The sequence below is a fragment of the Anastrepha ludens genome, chromosome 2 (assembly GCF_028408465.1).
Source record: "Anastrepha ludens isolate Willacy chromosome 2, idAnaLude1.1, whole genome shotgun sequence".
NCBI classification, from domain to species: domain Eukaryota; kingdom Metazoa; phylum Arthropoda; class Insecta; order Diptera; family Tephritidae; genus Anastrepha; species Anastrepha ludens.
Genome location: NC_071498.1, coordinates 124,444,156 through 124,470,367, shown reverse-complemented (window position 1 = coordinate 124,470,367; position 26,212 = coordinate 124,444,156). Strand labels below are relative to the sequence as shown.

Below are 26,212 nucleotides of genomic sequence, written 5' to 3'. Positions count from 1 at the left end.
TTGTTTTACGGACTGTATGGCAAATAGCGCCTTGATCTTGTTTAAACCTAATGTTGTGAAGATCACGGGATTTAAACCCGGGTTTGAGCCCGGGATGAATACTTTTCTCATGTTGCTGAAAAAATTATGTGTTTAGTTTGACTGTAGTCGCGTGTGATCTGCCAAAAAATAAATTGAAAAAAGAATTTACAAGATCTAAAGAGAATTAAACTTGACAAACTGAACATAAATACATTTGAAATTGTAAAAATTGTTTAAATTTGGAACTTAAGGAAAAATTCGACAACGACATGTGACTAAACCAGTAAAAGTTAAGAAAAAGAGAGCACTTGATGTAACATGTCGAGATGGAGCCTACGTATTATCCAAAATTTTACCAATTATCGTATCTGCAATGGCATTTGTCAGATATAAGTCATCATTTAGAAATTAGTAGACCTCTGGCATGTGTACTAATAAACAGATAAAGAGTTTCCATTCAAAATGTGTGTTTAAATTTAATTAAAATGAAAAAACTCGAACTTCAAAATCTTAATATGTGAAGTTCCTTTATCAAACTTTTGACAAAAATCATTCACAGCCCGTAAACAATAATCAAATAACTCAAATAAAATCCAGAAATATTAAGTTGCAATTTAAAATAGGCAAAGTCAATCGCCAACCACGTTCACCTCGCATAAAACAGTGATTTTTAAAGTTGCGATATTTTTGCAATGAATAAAGAAACAAATGTTTTACGGGTACCAAAGCAATCATATCAGAAAAACTAATACTCTTGCAATAAAAATTTACGATTTATTTGGAGGTAAAATCTGCACTACATTGCGCTCCAATTTAGGTTCTTCTATACCCGCTTTATAAAGTTTGGCTAAGTTTCAAGGGCCGGTGTTGATTTTAAATAAAATACAACTTTTTTACGAAATTATTGTCATTTCTCTTTATTATGATAATACTCGTGTGGCTCAATTACGTATGGAACAAAATATCGGCCAAATAGCCGCCGCGGCCTCAGCGGCACACCTCCATCCGATGGCCCAAATTTTCGATGACGCTGAGGCATAATTGAGGTTCTATACCGTTAATGTGCCGAATTATCTCATCCTTTCGCTCTTGAATTGATGCTGGCTTATCTACCTACACCTTTTTTTTCAAATTACCCCAAAGAAAGAAGTGCAACGGTGTCAAATCACACGATCTTGGCGGCCAATTTACATCGCCGCGACGTGAGATTATTCGGCCATCAAATTTTTCGCGCAAAAGAGCCATTGTTTCGTTAGCTGTGTGACAAGTGGCACCGTCCTGTTAGAACCACATATCGTCTGCATCCAAATCTTTCAAAGTTCCTTATCATCTCACGATAGCGAACACTATTCACAGTAACTGCCTGACCAACCTCATTTTGGAAAAAATACGGCCCAATGATGCCACCGGCCCATACATCGTACCAAACAGTCACTCTGTGGGTGCATTAGTTTTTCGGCAATCGCTTTTGGATTATCATTCGCCCAAATGCGGCAATTCTGCTTATTGACGAATCCACTGAGGTGAAAATGTGCCTCATCACTGAAGAGGATTTTCTTCGAAAATTGGTCATTCACTGTTGTCATTTCTATTGTATCCTTTCCATTGCGTATCTTTCCATGATTCAAATTGAAAAATGTCAAATGAAATGCAGAAAAAACTTGACGTTAAGTGTGGTTCACATTCAACATCGGCCCTTGAAATTTAACCACCTTTTAAGTTTTAAGAGCAAGCTTTTATTGCAACCACCCTTTAAATATTTCCGCTATTTCCCATCGTTTTCCTTGATTTGCTTTCACAGCAGTGGACGTACGGTAGATTGGCGAAATGAAATTGAACTTTTTATGTGATTCACTTCTGCAAGTTCTTTTCACTTATATTTTTTTATTACTTTTAATTAATTGTGGCAACGATGCGGACGTCCTTTGATGACTACCTCGCCGCACACGCTGGTAATTGGGGGCGCTGGCCAGCACTCTTAATGCAAATCGTGCAGCAAAAACAACAATGCATATAATTTGCCTTCACAATCAGTTCCGCCACTGACCGCTATTAAATACCGTGCACCCCCAACGTCTCCATCGTTTTACCCTGCATTCGAGCATTTCAATTTCGTTTTCGATTTCTAGAGATGATTATCAGCACCGCTGTTGCTTATTACACTTTCGCTTTATTATTGCCATTAATGTTGCTGGCGACTTGCTGTTGCCCATCGCTTGCTACTCCTGACTAACTGTTCGGATTGCTTCTCTGGCGCGCGCTTGTTGTTGCCAATTGTATCGTTGTTGTAATGTTATTATTTATGATTTTGTAATATTGTGGTTACTGGCATCGCCTTTTCGCCATCTCAACTCGTAACTTCATCTGTGTGTGTGTGTATATTCCCTTAACCATTTTCCCATCTTCATTTTTACAGTGCGCGCTAAGGGTCGCGTTGAGAACTGGATGTGCGACGTGCTGGATGAGATGCGACGCTCAAATCGTTTCATCACCAAGCGTGCCATCTTTGACTTTGGCACTGATCTGGAAATAACAAGGTAAGCTTTGGGGAGGAATGTTCGTCATGAGGGTCATTTATCGTGTCGCACAGTTTGACAGACCAGAGCGAAGTTGCGGACAACGTGTACACTTCGCTGGTTGTATGGCGGGTGGGGTGGGGAGAAGTGTTTAGCAGCTTCAAAAGTATTTTATTACACTGTCCAATTGAGCATGACGCAACTGCAGGAGTTGCTTTTCTTGTCACGATTGTTGGTAAGCTGAGTGCTGCGAAGATTGTCGTCTTCGGTCGCGCACCGCCTGCAACATTTTATTGCCAACAATGAATAATTTTGTCGTTTTGTGCGATTTACATTTTATTACCAGCGATTATGTTGAGAGTACATAATATCAACCAGAGTTACCCAACTCGACTGCTGCGTATTCGCATCCATACTTTTTTGTCACTTGCTACAAGCACACACACACACACAAATCCATATGTATACATATATTGTCCGCTGCTTAAGCTCTTCCACATTTTTACGACGCCTTTATTTCAATTGCACACCATTTACTTATGGATTTTACATTCATTCTTCTTTCGCTCCTCAGACCCGATTGGATGATGAACTACCAAGGCATGGTGGCGTTGGCTGCCTCGCTCGTCTGGTGGACCGCTGAAGTGGAAGAGGCTTTCGATCAGGCCACCAATCATCACAATATGCGCGCCATGAAGGATTTCCTTGAAAAGCAAAATCATCAAATTGAAGAGCTGGTCATTAAGGTGCGCTCAAATTTGACCCGCAACGATCGACTCAAATTCAAAACCATCACAACAGTCGATGTGCATGCACGCGATATCATCGAAGCGTTCGTGCGTGACAACATTCTGGACGCAAGCGAATTCAGTTGGGAGAGTCAATTGCGTTTCTATTGGCTCAAGCTATACGACAATCTATATGTTATCCAATGCTCAGGCCAATTCGAATATGGCTATGAATATATGGGCCTGAATGGGCGTTTGGTTATCACACCGCTGACAGATCGTATCTATTTGACTATTACACAGGCTCTGCTTATGAATCTGGGTGGTGCACCGGCGGGACCTGCTGGCACAGGTAAAACGGAAACAACTAAGGATTTGGCTAAAGCCATGGCGCTTCTGTGTGTTGTCACCAATTGCGGTGAGGGTATGGATTTCCGCGCTGTAGGCACCATTTTAGCCGGCTTGGCTCAGTGTGGCGCCTGGGGATGTTTTGACGAGTTCAATCGCATCGATATCTCAGTGTTGAGTGTCATATCTACACAGCTTCAAACCATACGAAATGGATTGATAAGGAAACTGGATCGTATTATTGTAAGTTCTTTTTTTTTTGTTAATTATACTTTTTCATATTTTAAAATGGTTATATTTTGGGTTTCTTCAGAAGCCTTAGTCTTAGTCCAAGCCAAGCTGTCTACATGTCTATCGGATGTGTGTATTAACGTGTCTACGCCTTCTACCAACCAGTCGTGATAAGTTTAATAATAGGTCTATTTATAAGTTCGTGCGGTTTTACAACAGATGGCGTAACTTGATTATTATTCCATCGATCCACATTTCCAAACATTCATTGGAGAGCTACTGTCGTAAGGCACAAACGTCAGTATAAGTTTTTTATTTGAAGCGTAAACAACAATATTTTTACCACACTTGAAAATGTCGAATTTCGTGCCAAATAATGTGTTTTTGCGGGGAATTCTTCTTCATTATTTTAATATGAAGAAAAAAGCAGCCGAAAGTCATCGTATCTTGGTGGAAGTTTATGGTGAGCATGCTCTATCTGAGCGAACGTGCCAGAAGTGGTTTGCACGCTTTAAAAGTGGTGATTTTGGCTTGGAAGACGAAGAACGCGAGGGTGCGCCGCCAAAGTTCATGGATACCGAATTGGAGGAATTGCTCGATCAAGATCCGGCTCAAACGCAAGAAGAGGTTGCAAAAACTTTGGGAGTTGATCAATCAACCATTTCCAAACGTTTAAAAGCCATGGGAATGATCCGAAAGGTAGGCCATTGGGTGCCGTATGAATTGAAGCCAAGAGACGTTGAACGCCGTTTTATGGCATGCGAACAACTGCTTCAACGGCACAAAAGAAAGGGTTTTTTGCATCGAATTGTGACTGGCGATGAAAAGTGGGTCCATTACGACAATCCAAAACGTCGGGCAACGTATGGATACCCTGGCCATGCTTCAACATCGACGTCGGCGCAGAATATTCATGGCCTGAAGGTTATGCTGTGTATCTGGTGGGACCAGCTGGGTGTTGTGTATTATGAGCTACTGAAACCGAATGAAACGATTACGGGGGATGTCTACCGACGACAATTGATGCGTTTGAGCCGAGCACTGCGAGAAAAACGGCCGCAATACGCCGATAGACACGACAAAGTTATTTTGCAACATGACAATGCTCGGCCACATGTTGCACAAGTGGTCAAAACATACTTAGAAACGCTCAAATGGGATGTCCTACCCCACCCGCCGTATAGTCCAGACCTTGCGCCATCCGATTACTATCTCTTCCGATCGATGCAACATGGCCTGGCTGACCAGCACTTCCGTAATTACGATGAAGTCAAAAAATGGATCGATTCGTGGATTGCGGCAAAACCGACCGAATTTTTCACAAAGGGAATCCGTGAATTGCCAGAAAGATGGGAAAAAGTAGTAGTAAGCGATGGACAATATTTTGAATATTAAATTTGTAACCATTTTACGTCAATAAAGTTTCAAATTTCGAAAAAAACCGCACGAACTTATTCATAGTCCTATTAGTTAAATTTTAGTTGCAACTTTAATTCACTATTGAAGGAGGAACAAAAAATTGCCAAACTGTTTTCGGTGGAAAATTTCGCAACCTTTTTAGGACTACTATATAAATGTGATTTAAGATCAATCTAGGTTTGACCAGAATACGATGGCCTTGAAGTACCCAATGCACTGATAAGAACTATCAAACTTTTCAATCAAATTTCGAGGCTCATACTGCGGATAATGCTGACAACTCGAATATTGGTCTTTCTTCTCCTTCAAATGATCTTCTAGGTTTTTATTTTTTTAATAAATTCGCCACTTGTGGATAACTTGACTTTATGTCATTCTTCTTCCTATTTTATATTTAGTGGTAGTAGGCCAGCCCAGACCAAATCAGCATAAAGATGCCATTTGGATAAACATTTTGTAGAGCCACTGCCTTTTATTAGTCAAACCATCTTGATTTGGCTATAAATCTGCCTATGTCGTCTATTCTCTTTTCTGCAATTTCTTACAAGTTAACCATCGAGAATTCACCCGGCATTCTATGTCATAGAGCACTCAGTCTTGAACACTCACACAGATAGTGAAAGACCGATTCCTTAGATGCCTATTGATTGCAGCTTCTTCCTCTGTCGTTGTACGGCCACCCCATCTTCCTAGCATGATATCCCAAAGGTCAGTGGCCGATTATTATTGACGTATGTAATTCTGAGTATTTCTGCTCGTGGCTTTTTTACCAATGCGTCAGTGCTAGATTTATTGAGATTGGGCCACGTTTGTTTAGTTATTTTGCAGGTATCTGTGTTAATCCATCTGTCAACGGCCTGCTTCTGGGATAGTGCGAATATCTCCCATGAACACCTCGGGAACAGCCCATTTTTAGAGAATCCACTTCATCTATTTTCTCATTTCCTTCTATGTTCCTATGGTCAGGTACCCAGCTAAGAGTGATGTCTGCGGTGTGCGTTAAGCATTAACTTCTTATTTGCACTGCCTGAGGTGTTTGAATTCGATATAGGTGAGTTTAAAGTTGAGAAGCCTGCTTGAGTGTCTGAAAAAAATACATACTTCCGGTAGATGTTGTTGATGGTTTCTAATTATCCTGCAAGCTTCCCTTATGCTGAAAACTTCTGCTTGAAAAATATTATTCCAATTCCATAGGCGAAAATTTCGAGGTCTTTCGAATACACACCGGCATCGGCGCCGCAATCCATCTTGGATACGTTAGTGGAAAGTGCAGTTGTATTCTCTTTAACTACTGAATTCAAATCCCATTCCTTTCTTTACCTCAAACTCCATCTCTTAAGGTAGCGGTAGTAAAATCAGATGAGTTTCTAGTAAGCCTTTGGCTGTCTAAAATAATACTATGGCCAAACATCCCAGCATTCCAAAAACCGCCTTATTTTATTTCGAAAGCGGTATTCATTAGATAGTCCTAAGTAAAAATTCACGTTTTTTCGTGGCATGTCAAGCGTCTGTTTTTAGAACATATTTTCAGTGTAATAATGCGGATTATTCTCCTTCTTATAAGAAAATTAATATTTTATAATACAATTTTGCACTCCAATTCTTCTTCTTGATTGGCGCGATAACTGCTGAAACGATTTTGGTCGAGTTTAAAAAAGCGCGCCAGTCGTTTCTTTCTCATGCTAACCGGCGCCAGTTCAACACAACAAGTGAAGCGAAGTCCTTCTCTACTTTGTCTTTCCAACGGAGAAGAGGCCTTCCTGTAAATATGTAATATCAATTAAAAAATTTAACAATTTTACAAATCCTTTAAACAACGATTAAAAGAATAGAGGAAGCATGAAATTACTTGAAAAAGTACAATGAAGTCTAACTAGTAAAAAAGAACTGTTAAAAAAAGAATGCCTGATATTTGACCATAAAAACCGCCTCTTACATTTTTCATAAACATAGATTTTATCGAATTTCTTAAGCTTAAACTTTTAAGCTCCAAGCTGTAAATTTTCAAAGAAAATAAAATTTAATATCATATTATTTCAACCTTTTTCCCTTCTTTGCTTTTCATATGCAGTTCGAAGGCAGTGACATCAAACTCGACCGCAAAGTGGGCGTCTTTGTCACCATGAACCCGGGCTATGCAGGGCGTACAGAGCTGCCTGAATCGGTTAAGGCGCTATTTCGGCCGGTGACCTGCATTAAACCGGATTTGGAGTTGATCTGCTTAATTTCGCTCTTCTCTGATGGATTTTTAACGGCCAAAGTAAGCATCGCACGCTGTTACGCACACATACCTGCACAACACTTTGAAATTACATACCTCAGCGCACACTTGTGAAGCTAACTATATGCAGCATATGTTAAGCTGCTAAATGCGTGTATGCGTGTAGGTGCGCAGGTGTTTATCAAAATGTGCTCCATTAACCCTAGAAGGGTACGGTTAAATTGTAGGCGCTTATAGGTACCGATGAGTAAATTTTACTCACTTCAGAATTTTTACGTTATTATCTGATTTATTTTGTAAAATAGTAGTTTTAAATGAAAAAAATTTAAAGCCAGCATATAATATAAGTGTAATTTTTTATTATGATATGTAAAATAAGCAAAAATAATACTTTAATATTGATTTTTGACGATTATGAATACATAAAAATTGTTTTTCAAGGACATTCAGGGCACTTTTATTATTATTGGGCTAGTATGATACAACTGTCAAATCCTCATGAAATATAAACAATGAAGTGGATGCGGCTCGTTTTTGAGACTTTATATCTGTAGCTTCAATAGGCAATTGTGATTTATTTTTTTTTATTGTGCCAACAGTTGTTATTTTGTATTCATGACGGAGACGTTGAATAAGTGGTACACTCGTAAACCAATTGTCTATCGTGACATTTCGATTGGTGCCCTTTACATTTTTCAGCAGTTCAAGAACACTTCCTTTTCCAAGGTGAACAATGGCATCCAACATATACTTTGTTCCGCTATCACAAGACATGACACTTTTGATGAGATACTTGTTGGGTTTAGAGGGAATATACATCCTAAATGGACATTTGCCTCTAAGTCCAACTAGTTGCTCATCAATGGTTATATAGCTTCCAGCCTTATAGTTCACCCTACAATTGTTTAGAAGTTAGTCCCAGATAGAAGAAACTGGAGCTAGTTTGGTCATTTCTCTTCTAGCAGTTCTTGTTTCTTTGTCATCGAACCTTAGACAATTTAGGATAAATTTGAACCTTCTCTCAGGCATGGTTGCCTTGTACCTTTCCCCACAGTAGGTAGTGTCAAAGATCATATGTGTTGCCAAGTGATTATCTTTGAGAGCAGCGGACAAGACTAAAAAACCAAGAAATGCTTCAAGTTCGACCATTTCCAAATTTGACAAAACCGCGTGAGATTTATCGTTATAGTTCTCCCTTTGAATGTTTATTTCTTTATTTGTATAAACCAAAATCTCTTCCAATATGTCTGCGGTAAAAAACAGTTTGAAGCAGCTGGCAGGACACAACGAATTTTTTACATTTGCTGTTGGGCCAGGGCGAATGTGAACAATATTTTTTGAGGTAGTTTTTTGACCTAGCACAGCAACATGTTCCTCACTCCAAATAAAATTTCCATCTTTTCCGATCAGATTGTTGGTACTAGGTGTAATAATTGTAATTACATCTTCTGTTTCACAAATTTCTTGGGTAGCTGATCTTTCATTTCTTCTCCCCTCAATAAGTTTCTGTTTTTTACGTTTGCTGCTTCCAGGTGTTTCCTCCCTTTCTTCCTTTTCAGCTTCTTCGGCATTTATGATTCCGTGTATCAAATTTTCTTCGACATCATTTAGTTCTTCCGGTTCTGGTTGATATTCCGGATCTGCAACACTGTCCCAAGAATCCGCATCAAAGTTACAAAGCTCCAACTCCAAATTGTCTTCTTCTTCAGATTCTAGTTCAAGTATTGCCTCCAAAATATTTTGTTCTGATAGCCCGCGACCTGCCATTTGTATGCTATGTAGTTTTCTTTACGGTAACATAATACAAAACATAAACATAATTGTCATAATTCAGCACAAAATATATTTTTTAGACACGTAGTAAGTTACTGATAAATAAATTTGACTCACACAATTTAGTACGTAAAGGGTACCGATGAGTAAATTTTACTCACTAACTTTTTTTAAATTGTCCACAAGCGCCATAAATCAAACAACACCATTCAATGCTTGCGGCAGCCGACTAATGACAGAGTGGGCCAAGCACTGCTAGTAGCTTGACTTTCAGTGTGGCCAACCTGCAGATTTACGAACAAATCTATTCCTTATATGAGTAAATTTTACTCACAGTACCCTTCTAGGGTTAACCCATAGTTGCCGATGTCGACTTTGTTATTACTACTCATTGTTGCTGGTTACAAACGCGCTTTACGCTCCCACAATGACTTCATATGCTTATAATATAATGACATCATAACAATAATGCGATTATTAAGTTGCCAAAATGCGGCGCAGAATCTAAACACTTACGGTGGCGACGGCAGCGACGGTGGCTGTAGCGGCTGCACAACAAATCGCAACCAAGAGCCACCATTGTTTGCGCAATAAAAGCTGAATCCATACACATACATGCACACAAATATACATAGCATACACACACATACTTGTACATACACACAATATCTACACAACCGCTTCAACAACATTCTCTCTCTCTCTCTTAGCATTACTCCCCCGCGCCCGGTTCACAATTTAATCAGAACCACAACCACAGCCATAACTATAACGCACATTTCGTTTTCGAATATTTTCATAATAATAACGGTAATTACTTTTAAAGGTTCTGGCAAAGAAGATGACAGTACTCTACAAGCTGGCAGAGGAACAACTCTCCAAGCAATGCCATTACGATTGGGGTTTACGTTCGCTGAATTCAGTACTGCGGATGGCGGGTGTGATGAAGCGAGCATCGGAGGATCTACCCGAGGCTGTTGTGCTGATGCGTGTGCTGCGTGACATGAACTTTCCGAAGTTCGTCTTTGAGGATGTGCCTTTGTTTTTGGGACTTATTAAGGTAAGTATTTGCCGATGTGTATTGCGCTGCCACAGGCGCATATTGTCAACGCATAGCGGAGGTGTTGCGAACAAATCATGTTGAGCATAATAGCGCACTAATATTTATGTACATATGTTTGTATGTATTTGCATTTCTGTATATATATTAATATGCTTTTGTCAACTGTACTTATACAGTCCGGTTCACTTGAGTAGAGGCACTCATTATTTGCGCAGTAAAGCTGCGCTTTTTAATCATTCATTGTATTTGATCGAAAACTTCTTAATTCTAATGAAATGGGAAAGCAGAAGGGTTTAACAGATCACGAAAAAGAACAAATCGATATCTTGACCTCAGAGGGTCTTTCAAATCGCCAAATTGCCAAAAACATTGATCGAAGTCCAAACGTTGTGGACCTTTATGTGAAACCAAGTTACCTCCTATGGTAAGAACTACAAAGGCAGAACTGCGATGGCTTTGACACCGAAGGATATCCGAAAATTCCGCCCTTCCAAGAGTAAAAATTAAAGAAATGACAAATGTTGCTGCCAGCAAATCCACCGCTCGAAGGGCGTCACATCTGAAGCATAGACAATTACAAGAAAAACACCTTTTAATAAATTTCGCAAAGACCGCCGCCTCGAGTTTGCAAGGGATCACATGGTTTGGAGTTCTTTTACAAACAATGATCCCTCTGAATGGAAAAAAGAAGTTCAATCTGAATGGGTCCGATGGATACGATTTCCATGGCCTAAGAAAGGAAGAGAGGTACTTGAGACGACATCACATTCGTGAAGGTGGTTTATGGTATGAGGAGCATTATCGTGCCATGGCGAGCTCGAATTGTAAATTATAGAATATAAAATGGCTAGAAACAGCTTTAAAGCTCTGTTGGAATCATCTTTTCCCGAGATTCGTGAAATATTTGGTCCTATTAATTGGAACTTTCAACAGAATAGTGCACATGTGCATATTTCAAGTGTGAAAGTCCACGCTCTCTATGGATCGGACGACTAAGCTGGACTCCAAGCTACCGTGGGGGTCGACTGGTCGCCGATAGCCGGGGGGCCTGTGGTAGCAAGTTAGTTGCGAATAAGTCTTGTCACCTTAACAACCCTCGACAATGAGCGGCAGAGACGGAGGACACGGTTTAAAAGCTAGCAGTTCCGATGAGGTTTGTGTGTCAAAAGCAAACCGACAACGCCTTTTAAAAATAAGTATCGCCTTGCAACGGCATGTGGAACATTAAAAAATCCAAAGATATCTGATTCATAATGGGTAGCTACCTGCTCAGCGACTATTCTCCATGTTAGAAGCGGCTGATGATAAGATGACAGTGCGACCTGCGGACCATCAGGATTGATTCCAGTAAGGACCTGATTATGATATACTAGTTCGGAAGCAGATTGCAATCGGGCTGGGGCAAACCTCTGTAATCTACGTAGGCGGAGTGAAATTCAACTGAAATGGCTTACAGGAGGGTTTATTGCTTCTCCGCCCTATTGAAACCTGACAGGTCTCACAAAGCGCTCAAAGCGCGGCATCTTAATTGAATATGTAGGTTGGATTGAGATTACTCTTTCCATTATTTCTGGTTTCAAGGCTGTCTCTAAACAATGGTACCCATAACGGCCAGCGTTAACTCTAGTATGACCACCCTGTTCCATATATAGATAACGATAGGACTTACGGAAACTACATACACGTGCAAAGATAACGGCTGTGAGTTTGGGCTCATAAATCATGGACAAGATTGTGATTTAAAAAAAAAACCAACGAAGAAAACAACAATAATAACGAAGGAAGAGCTGCAGTCTTTCGGATTATTAGTGGTGTGGTCAAAACTTGGACCGCATCCCAAAACGATGAAACTTTAGCATGGCCGCCGTATTCCTCAAATCTATGTAAATATTATTGAAAATATATACGGATCGCTGGCTCGTAAGGTTTATGAGAATGGACAACCATTTGAAGACAAAAATTCTTTAACTCGAAACATTAAAACGGCCTGGCCTGATATTTCATTAGGCTATCTGGAGAATTTGTACAAGTCCATTGATCAACATATTTACGAAGTAATTTATAAACAAGATGGTACAACCAAATCTAAAATAAAATAATAATAAATAAATAATAAATATACAATAAAAAAATTTCTATACTTAATATTATTTGTTTTCTTATTCGGTTAGTGCCTCTAATCAAGTGAACCAATAAATCAAGCGTAGTATTACAGCTGCTGAAGCTACAGAAATACAGTTAGATGGATTTATATTTTAATGCATGTTTATTTTCGACCAAAGTACAGTCTCCACTTGAATTATCAGAAAACCTTGGATTACGAGATCAAATAAGGTTGCTTTATTAACCATTTTCTTTCATAAAAATTATTGCCTCCAATCAAGTGAACCGGACTGTATATGAAAAGGTAAAATAATGTGAGGCATACTGCAGATGCGTCTGTGTATGGATATTTTGATAAAATACATATATCAATTCCGGGTAGGTAAGAGTCACCCATCGCTCAAAACCTCAAAACGTGGAGCATGTGCCAGCAAAGTGAAAGACCCCAAACCAGTGAAACATAATTTCGTATAGCAATAAAAACATTTCCTAGAAGAGCAGGCATGCCGCGTAATGCCTCTCACTCTTTGGCCACGTGCTGGTGAAACAATGTCATTGCCACAGCAACCCAAGAGGGCATTTACATGAATTTATATATTTACCTATACACCTACGCTTATTAGTATGATATTCGTGCTACCTCAAATCTCATTTGCGAAATAAGTCAACTTAAGCTCTTCTTTTGACAGTTTGGTGATGCTGGTAGAAATATTTAAATTGTATTTGTATAAGCAGTAGTTTAAATAGTAATTAAATAGGCAACTAAAATAGGCTTATATATGTCAATATGTATATCTATTACCCTTTCTAAGCGTGCCAATATCATTGATACCTCGCATCGCATAAAGACTTGGGTGTAATATTGAATTCGAAACTTACTTTTGCTAGTCACATAAATTTTATTATTACCAAATCTTATGCAACGCTTGCTTTTATTAGGCGTCATAGCTCCGATTTCACTTATCTTTATACGACCCTGAAGCTTTTGCGTATGCATCCTTCATTTGATCTCCGTATTAGACGTGGGTGGGGTGCAACATTTGGAGCATGACCTGCCTCCAAACAAACCTGCTTACGTATGGGTCGAAGTGGGGCGGCAGAGTTGGTGGGGGAGTTTTCTTCGAGCAGTTCCTCATCAAGCTCAAATTTAGGCTTTCAGACCACTGTAGTGTTTTCCAAGCGGAGTTAGACGCAAACTGTAATTACTGTAAAGTACGTAAACATCTATTCCGATAGCCAGGCGGCAATTAGGGCCTTAGACTCGTTGTTTGTGCGTTTGAAATTAGTCGGTAAAAGCCTGACTTCTCTCTCGACTGCATCCGAATACTTCGATATTAGGCCCATCTGGGTTCCTGGTCAAAGCGACATAGTGGGAAACTACTTCGCTGATGAGCTGGCTAGACAAGGGACTCTGGAGCCGGTTTCATCGCAAAACGAGAGGACTGGGGTTCCCTTGAGAACCTTTGGCTTACGCCTGGAATAATGGGTCTCGCGTCAGCACAGCGAGCGATAGGTTAGTGCGCAAACGTGCAAAGTCGCGAGATTCTGCTGGCCGCGCAGGTAAATCAGGGGCGATCCACGCAGCTTTTACCGCTAATAAAGCCGCAGCTCTCGAATTTGATAGGTATCCTTACCGGACACAATCCATTAGGTGGCCATGCGGTGAGGCTTGGGATTGTTTCATATCTTTTCTGCAGAAGAATAAGGTTTAATCATTTCAGCACCTTCTTCTCAGCTGACCTGGCCTCGTCGGGAAAATACTTAGGCATCTGGGCGCCCACTTGTTTTGCTACACTTGCGGATATAGCGGATTTAGGTATAACACACCTGGTGAATTTCATCAGTAGCTTGAAGCGGTTAATACAACTGTAATTAATCGCCATTGGTCGTCATCTTCTAGCCCAAGGCCCCTTCTTCCTTTTTCCACCTGTCTGGTCCTTTTTCTTCTGTTTCTCCGCCCATGGTAACACAGTGGACGAGTTTTGATTCTTTGTCCAAGAGGACCCCTCACATAGGCAGTCATCTATCCGCTCCGAATCTAGAAAGTTTACTTACATTTTCCGTTGCGCAATTTCGGGTTCTCTGTTCAAATCCCTACCTATGAAGCGCGACGCTTATGGATTAGCTGAAATTATTGCAGAACAGGAGAATAATCTTATTTTTGGCTTTGATTTTCTATTTGATTCGTGGAGCTGCTGTTCGTGGCGTGATTTGAGAGACTTTTATCTTTAATATATATTCCTGCCAGAGCTCTTCGTAGATCAGAGTTTTCTCTCTTTGTGATTGAAATGCTCCTATTATTAAAGTTTTATAAAATTTCGAAATTTGTTGAGATATATTTCTCATATTCAAAAGATCGCCTATTCAATTCTTTGAATATTTATTGTATTATGAATAGTTCTCCAACATCAAAAATGCTTGAACGGAATCGACGAAACCAAAATTGCACGTAAACAATGATTACAGTATCGACACCATAAACACCAGTCACAATTTTCGCGGTCAGGACTCACTTTCGCCTTAACGCCTTTATCAAAGAAATCTGTAAATGTATGTAAATGAATTCTTTCTTGTCGACACTCACTACCGATTGGAACAAACAAAAAACAGCAAACGATTTTCTTTAGTGTGAAATGTCACCTTGACAACAAGCATACAGCCATCTGCTTTTGGGGGATTTTTTCCCCCCAAACCAATGTAATAAGCCTTAGAAATAAAAAAAATTTATTATAATTAATAAAATTCAATAAAAGAAGAATGGTTTTGGAACTTCTGATTTTATTGATATAAAACGTTTACTTCGCTACAAGACAGCTGACTATCATACAAACACTCACATTATCGTCATCACTATCGTCATTAATCTACACATTTTCGTTCTAGCCACGGGAAAGTTCTGATAGTTTCCCCTATCTCTCTTTTGTCCATAGCAAATTCTCATAACTGAGAAATATGTCTACTATGCTCTAAAGGCAAAGCAACTAATCATTTTTATTCCTACAATGTAATAACTGCTGACAACTAAACTCCTCACTGTCGTCATCACAAACTTCTCAGCACTAATAATCATACTTCTCCTTTTTGTTATCAAAAAGTAATCAGCACTGATGGACCAAACTACTAATTTTTGTTATCAAAGAGTAATCAGATGACAAGAACTCCTCATTTTCGTTATCATAAAATGTTGTATTTGGAAATAAATAAAATTAATACTTCATTGTATTCATTACAAAACTCTTACATATCAATTCGGTGTTTCATCCTTGGGTATTTGAACTCACTCCTTTCCAAATGTTAGCCAAGCATCCACTTATTCGGCTAACTTCAAACTATTTCAGTATATATGTATACTTCTCATTTATATGAAATTGCTATAGGTAAAAGAGAGATAGAATTCACACCGGCAAGGGAAAAAAATATCAAATGAAATATATTATAATATTTGATTTCCCCATTAAAAACTGTTGTATATGGCATTCTGATAATGCGCATGTATTATATATATATGTAATTGGCGCTTACAATCTTCTTGGATTTTTGGCCAAGCCCCTCCTTCACAAATGGTGAGATCTACCGTTCAAAGCAGACTCAGAAATACACTCGGAGGTTTGCCAATGCCTGCCGAGGGACGACTGCTATTAGAAAAAATGTTTTTTCTTAATTTTGGTGTTTCACCGAGATTCGAACCTACATTCTCTCTGAATTGCGAATGGTAATCGCGCACCAACCTATTCGGCTTCGGCAGCCGCCAATAAAATGGTATTTTCCTTTTTTTATAGCTGATTCTAACCAGTGACAAAACCGCACTCAAATAATTTTGGCCTGCTTTTGTAAGCCAATATCCCTTTGTACGCGATGGCTGGCGCATTTATGGTTAACTATCATTTCGTTGATTTCAGTTTCGATGTCCACTGACATGAATACAACATCAAATAATTTAAAAAAAATTGTTTAGTAGCGGCCCGCAATCGACAGGCAATGTCAGACCTTTGAGTGCATGATATGAAAAAACTTCTTATTAAAAAAAACAACTGCCGCTCGGAGGCGACACGAAACTGTTTGGGCATTCATTCCATAGTAGGTCAAATGCCCACTTTTTCTGCCCGAAATTAATATCCGCTACAAGGCCATATTACACATTATTTGAAAGCTATAAAAATTACACGTGGGAGAAAGTATCTTGGATAAAAATTAATGTATCAAAAAAATAACCATTTCATTACCATTAATCCAAACATGAACATATTTACAACTACAATATTTTCAACTGTGTGTTGAAAAAATTATTCAAACTGTTGTGCATTGGTACGTTTTCTCTCGCAAATAATTTAAACAGGTCGCTTTTTGGATGCCAGGGTTATCTGGAAAAAAGTGTAATTACTCGCAAATCGAAATTTTAAATGAAATGAATGAATATTTGCCTATTTTTTATAATACTTAAAAAGCATGTGAAACCCCTGTAAAAATGTTTCATATTTCATGCAAGATAGTATGACTAAATAAGTAAAAAGTTAGCCCCTGAAGGAAGCATTTCCAACTGGGTATTAAATTTGCATGAACGCCTTTATGACTGGCGTAATTCATTTGTTGCTTTCACTGCAGTTGCTTTTTGTTTGAGTTCTGCAGTTCTGCTAATCTCGTTTTGAGACAATTTAGTTTTTGTTTTTGTATGCAATTCTAGAAGGTTTTGTGAATACTTTTGTCAAAACGTTAACGTACGCATGCCTTACAGGTATAGGTTTTGCTACTAGCGACATGCACGTAAAGCCGCAATTTGCTAGGAAGTTTCGATTGTCAAATTTTGTACGAATGCGGCGTTTAATATAAAAACTTTGTTTGTGTAGCATATGTAGGAAATTATTTTGGAAATAGTTCTGGATAATTTAGTAAGGGAGTTTGTGCCTAAATTGCGGCTGTTCTATTTAAAACTGTTTTAATGAAATTACATTTTCAATAAACGAAAGCAGTTGTCATGGTGAAGTATACTACATTTACACGATTACCTGACAGTGCGACAGTAAAAGTTATACATAGAAGATTTCATATGTAAGTGACACTATAGATTTTATGTAGTATCATAATTCTGCGTACTCAGTACTTAATTTTCTCAAATTGTTTAGAGGACTTTAAGGTTTCAAAGCACCAAATTTTCAGAAAATTAATTTAAATACCAGTAACTATCGGGGAATATCTATCGCAAAAGTGTTAATAGTAGTGTTAGTGTTAAAGTAACGCAAGACGTGCAAATCGGGTAGAAAAAAACAACGTGTTCACAAAATTCCAAGCCGACTTTAGAAGAAATTATTGTTCATTTTATACCTAAATGATTTGCACGACTATATGGAAGGTGGATTATTGGTTGAAAGCATTGAAGGCATTAATATAATACGTCTTCTCCTTTATTCCGATGATATTGTTCTCCTGGCGGATAACTCTAAGGTCATGCAGTCCATGATTAATAACCTGGAGAAATATGGAAGTAAGCCCAAGTAAATCGGAGATGATGGTTTTTAGAAGCGGTTGACGACTTTTCCAGGCAGAAAAATGGTGGTACCAAGGTGAAGAAATTAAATTGGTGGCAGAATATAAATATCTTGGTGTCATTTTCACACCCAAAATGGCATTCGGCAAACACTTAGAAGCCATAAATACTTCAGCAAAAGCTAGTATTAAATGCACATGGAACGATTTCTTAGCGAAGCCATTCATTCTATTCAAATCAAAATGGAAGCTCTTCCAAGCCGTATGCAGTGCAATGATTATTTGATGAAGTAAATATCCTTCAACGTTACTTCATTAAAAAAATCCTCCAACTACCCGAGTTCACACCGAACTATGCAATGAAACTAGAAACTAATTTGAAAGATAGCCACATTTATTCCTTAGAACTACACATGAAGTATATCTGGAAAGCTATTTATAAATTCAATTGCAACAGACTCCCACACAAACTAACACTAGGCATTTTAAGTAAAAATGTGTTTCGGCTTAAGCATCTAAACGAGATGGGAATGGAGTTCGATCTGAAGTTTGAAGAAAACATCACCGCTACAGATTGGCAACATCGCTGTGTGCAGCTTCCTACCAAAATGAAAATAAAAGGTCTCAACATGGCAAGGCAAAAAGCACAGTCAAGCGCGGCGCGAATTTAGAAATATAAAGACCACTCAAAAGGGGAATCACATATTAAAGAAGATATGCGATTAGCTGACATTACGACAATTTTCAAAGCAAGATGTGGTTTACTGAAGCTAAACGCAACTATGCATGGAAATGCTCAGAAAATATGCACCCTCTGCAATTTGAGCGAGAAAGAAGATATGCAGCACTTCTTAGGAAGATATCCGGTACTGAAGGAGATAAGAATAATATACCTAAACGCAGTGAAGATAAATGAAGCAGAAGTAAAGATGTACTTAATGGTCACAATTGGAAAAGACTAACTTGCTTTATATACTAAGCCTTACGCTATAAAGAATTTCTTATTGCAGAGTTTAATTTTTGATTAATTCTTGAGCTGTGACATACAACATTGTTATTGCCACATATTTATTATATCTTTTTTTATGTATTAACTATAGACTATTGAAACATAAGATGCAACATTTATAAATAAATAAACAATTACTACTACTACTACTTTTATTCACTTTATGATATTAATATGAATATTAAACGAAAGAGAGTGGGTCCAGCTGTTGAAAGATTACTTTGAAAAATGTGTTGTTAAATAACTTTCAAATTTCCGGATGAATTATTATGTATTATTATACAATACAAAGTAAGACAAACTTCTTAACTTCGTTCTTCTAGCTGTTTTATAAAAACACAAAAAAATATCTCATCTTTCCTCCTATGAAATAAAGTTTACAAAAATAGTAAGTAATCGGTAAATTTTTGAAAAATCCTCTCAATATCATACAATTTTTTTAATAAAACTAATATATAAACTAATATGTAAAAATAATAAACTTTTTGCAATGGAAAAAATCGAAATCCAAATCAGAATGGAACCAATAAATATATATATACATATCTATATATATATAAATATATGTATATATATAGTCACATGAATGTTAAAACACTATAACGGTTGATCAGATTGGAGGTACTTTTTCCAATAGGTTTGTTTGACAGATCTCTGGTGACTACTTCCAAAGTAAGCACATCATTTTTTTCGGTATTCATTGACTTTTTTCATGCAAAAACTTGCGCCTCAACAACGTTTACAAATCGTAAGTTGTAGTACGAAAATCGACGATCTCTGAGATGTGTTTATCTCACGCTCAGACCAACCTTTGGTGAACATAACCATTCATTTTTGCTTAAGGTGGTCTAAAAATTTCAAAAAACCGGGTTTTTGTTTTTTCAATATTTCGAAAATTTGGTTTCGCAAGAATATACTGTGAAATTTTCATGCGGAAATACCCTTCTACGGCCCATACGGGCTCCCGTACCTCAAACTTTAAACTCATTTATCTCGAAACGCAAGGCAGATATTGGTTGACGGATGCCCGGTGGAATTTGATGAAAGCTTCTGCTACCTCGGCTGCATCATCACGGCAGATGGTGGAGCGGATGAAGATGTGAACTTCAGGCTGAACCAAGCTAGGGCGACATTCGGGCGAATGCATTCAGTATGGGCGAGTTCAAAAATGTCCAGGCGCACTAAACTGCGAATATTCAGCTCATGCGTGAAGTCCGTATTATTGTACGGAAGCGAAATATGGCTGGTCTCTAACACTATCACACAGAGGCTACAATCCTTCACCAACAAATGCCTCCTCATCATCTGTAGAATATTCTGGTCAAACACCATCAGTAAGGATACACTGTGGAGATTAATGAACGAGGAACCCATCCTTAGGCAAATAAAACGCAGAAAGTTGCGATGGAGCAACACTTGGAGAAGGTTGATGCTACGCGAACTAGCAGATGCCGACATCTCATGGGACGGTGCAGAAACAACAGCACAGAACCGTGTACGATGTACGAAGTCTTGTCGAGGCCCTATGCTAGCGAGAGAATGAACAAGGAAAAGAAATCTCGAAATGACTTTTTTCGGCCTGGTGTTGCCGAATTGTCTGCAATTTTAATATGCTGTTCACAACATCAATGGCTATCGCCCGTACTAGAGTCATATCGATTATTTCGTACTTTTTTTATTAAAAAACTGAAAAAAACAAGATTTTTAGAGTGTCAAATTGAAAACCGCGCCACTTTGTCAAATCTTTTTATATTTTTATTCTAGTACGGGGCATAGCTACAGTCACACTGATTAATATTTTTTTTTTTGGCTTTAGTGTTTCGGAAAATAGAAGAGCCAAAATGGACAACACCGCCCAGGTCCAACTTTTCGGGAGGGTCAACTTCAGCGACATTTTTTAAATTATTAATATAAACAAAATTTCATTTTTGTATTTAAAAGAAGTTAAATAAGAGGCCTAAAAATTTAAATGTCGTTTTTAAGTTTTTTTATTGCAAAAAAAATCCTGAAAATACCCTAAATGTTCGCGCTTTATACCACTGGGATCCTTTAATGGCTACATCAATTAGCAAAATTGCCGTATTTAGGCTGAAGAGCCATTCAAGAATAGTCATTACATCAATTGAAATCAACCATTCGGTATGGCCTATAGGCTGGAGGAGTCGTCGGCCCATATTTCTACACAGACGAGGCTGGCGCCAATGTAACAATGAATGGCGAACGCTATCGCGCCATGACAAAAGGCTTTTTGATGCAATTATACCGGAAATTGACGCCCGTGATCTCTACAATATTTGGTACCAATAAGACGGCGCGGCTTGCCATACAGCTTGTGAAGCAATGTATTTACTGCGTCGTCGTTCCGGTGAGCAGACGAGATATAAGTCTCAGACCAGTGCATTGGCTACCAAGATTGTGTGATGTCCCACCTTTGGACTTTTATTTGTAGAGGTTTGCAAAGTCTAAATGTTTTAAGGATAAACCAGCTTCTATTGAGGCATTGGAAGTCACCATTACTGAAGTTAATCATGAGATACCAGACGAAGTTCTCCAGCAAGTCATTCAAATTGGTGTTTACGGTGGGCCGAATTACGGCGCATTTGCGACCAACATTTAAAAAGGATTGTCTTTCGAAAGTCAATGTCATGAATGGTTCTACACAAAAATAATAAAGATTGCCCATTCAATTCGAACTTTTGTTGTTTTATTTCAATTACCCTTTATTATATATCCATTATTTAATCATATAATACATCGAATTGTACCTTTAAATTATATTTCAACGCCGCAGTCGCTCGTGTGCACCTCACTCAGCGCGCAACTTCCTTCTCAATGTGTATTATTTTTAACCGTTTTGTTTTTTATCCCACACAAATATGTATGTGTATAAGTATTCTTTTTTCATTCTAGGACTTGTTTCCTGGCATTGATTGCCCACGCATTGGTTATCCGACCTTTAATGCTGCCGTGCGACACACCCTCGTAACCGATGGCTATGTACTACTAGCAGATCAGGTAAGTTAACGTTCCGATTCATTCAAGTACCTGCAGTAGTTCACCTCTTTCTACCTAGCACCAAAATGCTGACGCTTTAGAACGATTCGTTTTGACTTCTTAATTCGCGTTGGCACTTCACGGACGCCTTTGAAGTTCTTTGTAATGTCAACAACTTGTCACTTCAATACCTCCTAAGGAACTCTCACAAAGAATGCAAGAATTTAGTTCGCTTGAGTCTCTCCAACAGCACTCTTCAAAAACAATACAGCAAGAAAGCTTTCTCGCCATTTTTAATGGAGCACCGCAGTGTTGCGTTTTGTCAATCTTCGGCAAGTGGGCTCTTTAGATAATTTGAATTGTGCCAAAAGTGGTTGGGCAAGCGGAAAAAGTGAGAAAAAATAAGAAATGGCGAAAGATAGTAAAATGTAGGACGCTGTAAATCGTAAAAGATTGCGGCATACTCTGCTTCTTCTTCTTCTTAGCCTAGTAAAATGCTTTGTTTTACCGTTGAATTCATTTCCACTTTTCTGCCAGCGCTGCAGGCGTTTTTAGGTTTCCGTCTTCTTAGAGCTATATTGTAAAACATAACGGATAACTGACATTTTGACATGTTGCACACAGAGGATAGGCATTGCTTAGCAGCTGCAAAATGTTGCAAAATATTATAATCATTAAACTTACCAAAACGAAAAAAAAGAAGAAAGAAAAGCTTTTAATGCACATTTTCTCACATTTTCTCAATTTCCCTTATCTATTTTCGAAATGCAAACACAAACCGTCCATCATCACTTGTCCGCAACGTCCATTTACAACTCATCAACTCGTCAACTGAGAAACTTCTCAAATGGATGGCTGCGACCTACTGGACCCTAATGGCATGCCCTTGACGCTTGTACGCCAATAACCAACACCACAATGCAGGAGGATAAAGTGGTGCAAATGTACGAGACCATGATGACCCGGCACTCGACGATGATTGTTGGGCCAACAGGTGGTGGCAAGACTGTCGTCATAAATACACTAATTAAAGCACAATACCACATGGGCCTGCCCACCAAGTGCACCGTACTTAACCCCAAGGTGAGTTTTAACCCCCTAACTTGCTTACCTCCAACAACGAATATCTACGGCATGGCATAGAAACGACAGCAACAACTAAAACAAAAAGCAACAAAGACAAGCGAAATATTCAACTTTATAAAAGTGATAAAAAAAGCGTACATAGTTGCAGGAAAAGTGTTCAACGAAAGTAAACAGCAGCAACCATAACAAAGTGAAAGGCATGAAAGAATTGTAGCCGCTTGTTTCTGGTAGCTCTCAAATGCTGCTGACTGCAAGAGCTTTTGTTCCTTTTGTTTTGATCCGTCGGACCAACCGGCCAACCAAGCAAGCAACCAACAACACAACCATGATGCAACTACCCAGCTATGCGGCATGTTGTTGAGGCATCTGCCATTTCTTTGCAAGCAGTCCTTGTCATTTGTCCGGTTAGCTTCCGTTTATGCTCGTCCAACTTAACATTTTCCCTTCCTCGGCCACTCTCGGAATGCAGTTACGCTCTGCAATATTGGACTGCGCTCGTTTTCCTTTTTGTGTTGTTGCTTTGAACCGGACGGTGGCTTGTAAAGGTGGTTCCGGTTATTAGCCGAGGATTTTGTAATTTGCGTAATTGCATTTGCAACCTTCACACGCGTCCAACAATTGTGCAAATCCTCTTTTTTATTTTGTATTTTCTGTTTTTTAATTCACATTTAATTACTGAAGTCCATTATGGGCAATGAATAGAAATCGCAATGCAAGCAAGTTGGCTGCATCCGTGCCTACCCATGTCACAAGCACCTTATAAATACGGTCCGATTTGAAATTTAAAACTACAGAAAAAATGCAGTTAAATGCAAAAGAGAAAGCATGCAGCGAGAAAAGAAATTCTTACAACTACACACATACGTACATGCATATGTAGGTATGTATGTATTTGATGCAATTGAAAGCTATGAATTAATCACAAAAAGTGATGCGGCAATTAACAGAATGATGATAACTCATATAAATTAGCGTTGTTAATGCCCTACAACCTCCGGATTTTCGGGATTTGCAATTTCTTGCGAGGTACATGGAATATTGGCACGTACACCCTTTTTTAGTACATATTTAGGCGAGCTCCTCCTCCTATTTTTGGCATGCGTCTTGATGTTGCTCCAATAATGGAGGGACCTACAGTTAAAAGCCAATTCCGAACGGCAAATATTTTTTATGAGGAGCTTTTTCATGGCAGAAATACACTCGGAGATTTGCCATTGCCTGCCGAGAGGCGACCGCTATTAGACAAAATTTGTTCTTCATTTTGATGTTTCACCGAAATTCGAACCTTCGTTCTCTCTGAATTCCGAATGGTAGGCACGCACCAATCCATTCGGCTACGGCGTCCGCCATTGGCCGTGGTCTACATTGTCGTTTTTAAAGGTTGGAGTAACTATTTACACTTTCCACTGACAATGTAGACTCCGGCTGCAAGGAACGCTTCAAGGCAAATATTTCATCAGAGATGCCCTAAATTACGTAATATTCATTATATTCAGTTCATTCCACACGCAGTCATGCTGATACACTTTTTCAGCCTTTCAGTACTAAGAATTCAAGTTTTTAGCAAAACTGGTTGGCGCGTGTTACAGTCCATTCCATTCCCGTGTGGTGCGTAAGGTGGTGAAGAATAAATTTAATCGACGTTTAGGTCGACAAATTTTTGTTCATGTCTTCCGGCGGTCTTGCGGCGATGTGCAACTTCTCCTTGGTAACCATAGCTTGGTCAAACAACCCAGGGATGCACCGCTGGCGGACGGACCGGTTAGATTGGGCCGACGTTCTAGGCCCACGGCGGTTGGAGGTTCGAATAAATTGTAGTAGTGGGGTACATTGGCCGACTTATAACGCTCGTCCGGAGTCCTTGCCAGGAAAGCATGTTAATTTTCAAGGTGTGCGGTTTGCAGCACAATCGGCACTTCCTGAAGTCTTGACATCTGCAACTAAATTTAATTTCGAAAGAAATTATCAGTATGGTGAACATATAATGTTATGGAGAGTGTATGGTTTGCGGGTTATGGTTCCGCCTTGGATGCGGATATCTACAACGCGAACATTTTGATAAGAAGCGGGATGTAGCTTCACGAGTCATCCTAGTCACCATTCATTGGAAGGTGAGAGGTCGTCCTTAATAACGATTAGGTCTCCTACGCGCAAGTTAATTTCCTGGTTCTTTCATTTATTGCGTTTTTGGATATCTCTATGGTATTCATTTTCCACTTTCTGCTGAACTGATGATGGAGAACCCTTAATTTTTGCCATTTATTTGTGAGAGAGAGAGAGATGGTCGTATCTTGGTTCAGGGATGGAAAGAAGTGGGGCACAGCGCAGAATATGGCCTGGTGTTAAGGCTTGTAAGCCATCCGGATCTTGGGATATCGGGAATAACGGTCTTGTGGTCAAAATCGCTTCAATACGAATAAGGAGAGTGTTTAACTCCTATTATGTGAATTCATGACTTCCTGCTGTTTTGCTGAAGTGAGTTTTGAAGCTTTTCACTGCTGCTTCCCAAAGTCCTCCCATGTGAAGAGCGTAAAGAGAGATGAATTGCCAAGAGAAGCCGTGGACAGCGTATTTGTCAGCAATATCCGTGGAGATTTTCTGGATAAAGGTAACAAATTCTCTTTTGAGACTTCTTTGGGCGCCGACGAAGGTTTACCCATTGTCGAACATAATTTTGTGGGGATGTCCTCGCTGTCCGATAAATCGTGCAAAGGCTTTAAAGGCTTCCGTAGTTAGGTCCGAGCAGACTTCCAGATGAATTGCCTTTGTGGAGAAACATACGAAAACGCGAACGTATGCTTTAGAGTAAGATGCTTGGCGGAGTGTTGAGAGCTTTACCAAAACAGGACCAGCGAAGTCGATACCGGTCGTTTGGAAAGGATGTGCATAAGTAGAGTGTTCGCGGGTAGAACAGCCATCATTTGCGACTTCATTTTTTGTTTGAAAATCGTGCACGTTTTGCATCGAAATATGCACGTCTTGATTTTCTGCTTGAGATTGGTGGTTGGACGGGAATTTTCGCCAGAGTATGGGTGGCTTTGTTAGCCATTCCGGGCCTGTCCACCACAATGAGCAATTCACGATATACTTTGACTTGGCTCCTCGAGTGCCTAGATCTGCTGGATTACTGGCACCGAAGACATGCCGCCACGTAGCACTGCTGACGTTTTTGAGGATATCGGCCGTCCTATTTGCCAAGTACGTTTTCCATATCCATGA

The 26,212-nt window shown here is 39.1% G+C and overlaps 1 protein-coding gene across 1 annotated transcript in view; it reads left to right on the top strand.

Annotated features, from left to right (window-relative positions):
- Positions 1 to 26,212, top strand: part of LOC128854832 (dynein axonemal heavy chain 10) — a 286,044-nt gene that overhangs the window by 98,053 nt on the left and 161,779 nt on the right. Inside the window, exons 25-30 of the mRNA XM_054089249.1 lie at positions 2,438 to 2,558; positions 3,112 to 3,856; positions 7,335 to 7,523; positions 10,084 to 10,317; positions 21,824 to 21,928; positions 22,832 to 22,990. Coding sequence (XP_053945224.1) covers positions 2,438 to 2,558; positions 3,112 to 3,856; positions 7,335 to 7,523; positions 10,084 to 10,317; positions 21,824 to 21,928; positions 22,832 to 22,990 — 1,553 coding nt within the window. The remainder of the gene's footprint in view (positions 1 to 2,437; positions 2,559 to 3,111; positions 3,857 to 7,334; positions 7,524 to 10,083; positions 10,318 to 21,823; positions 21,929 to 22,831; positions 22,991 to 26,212) is intronic.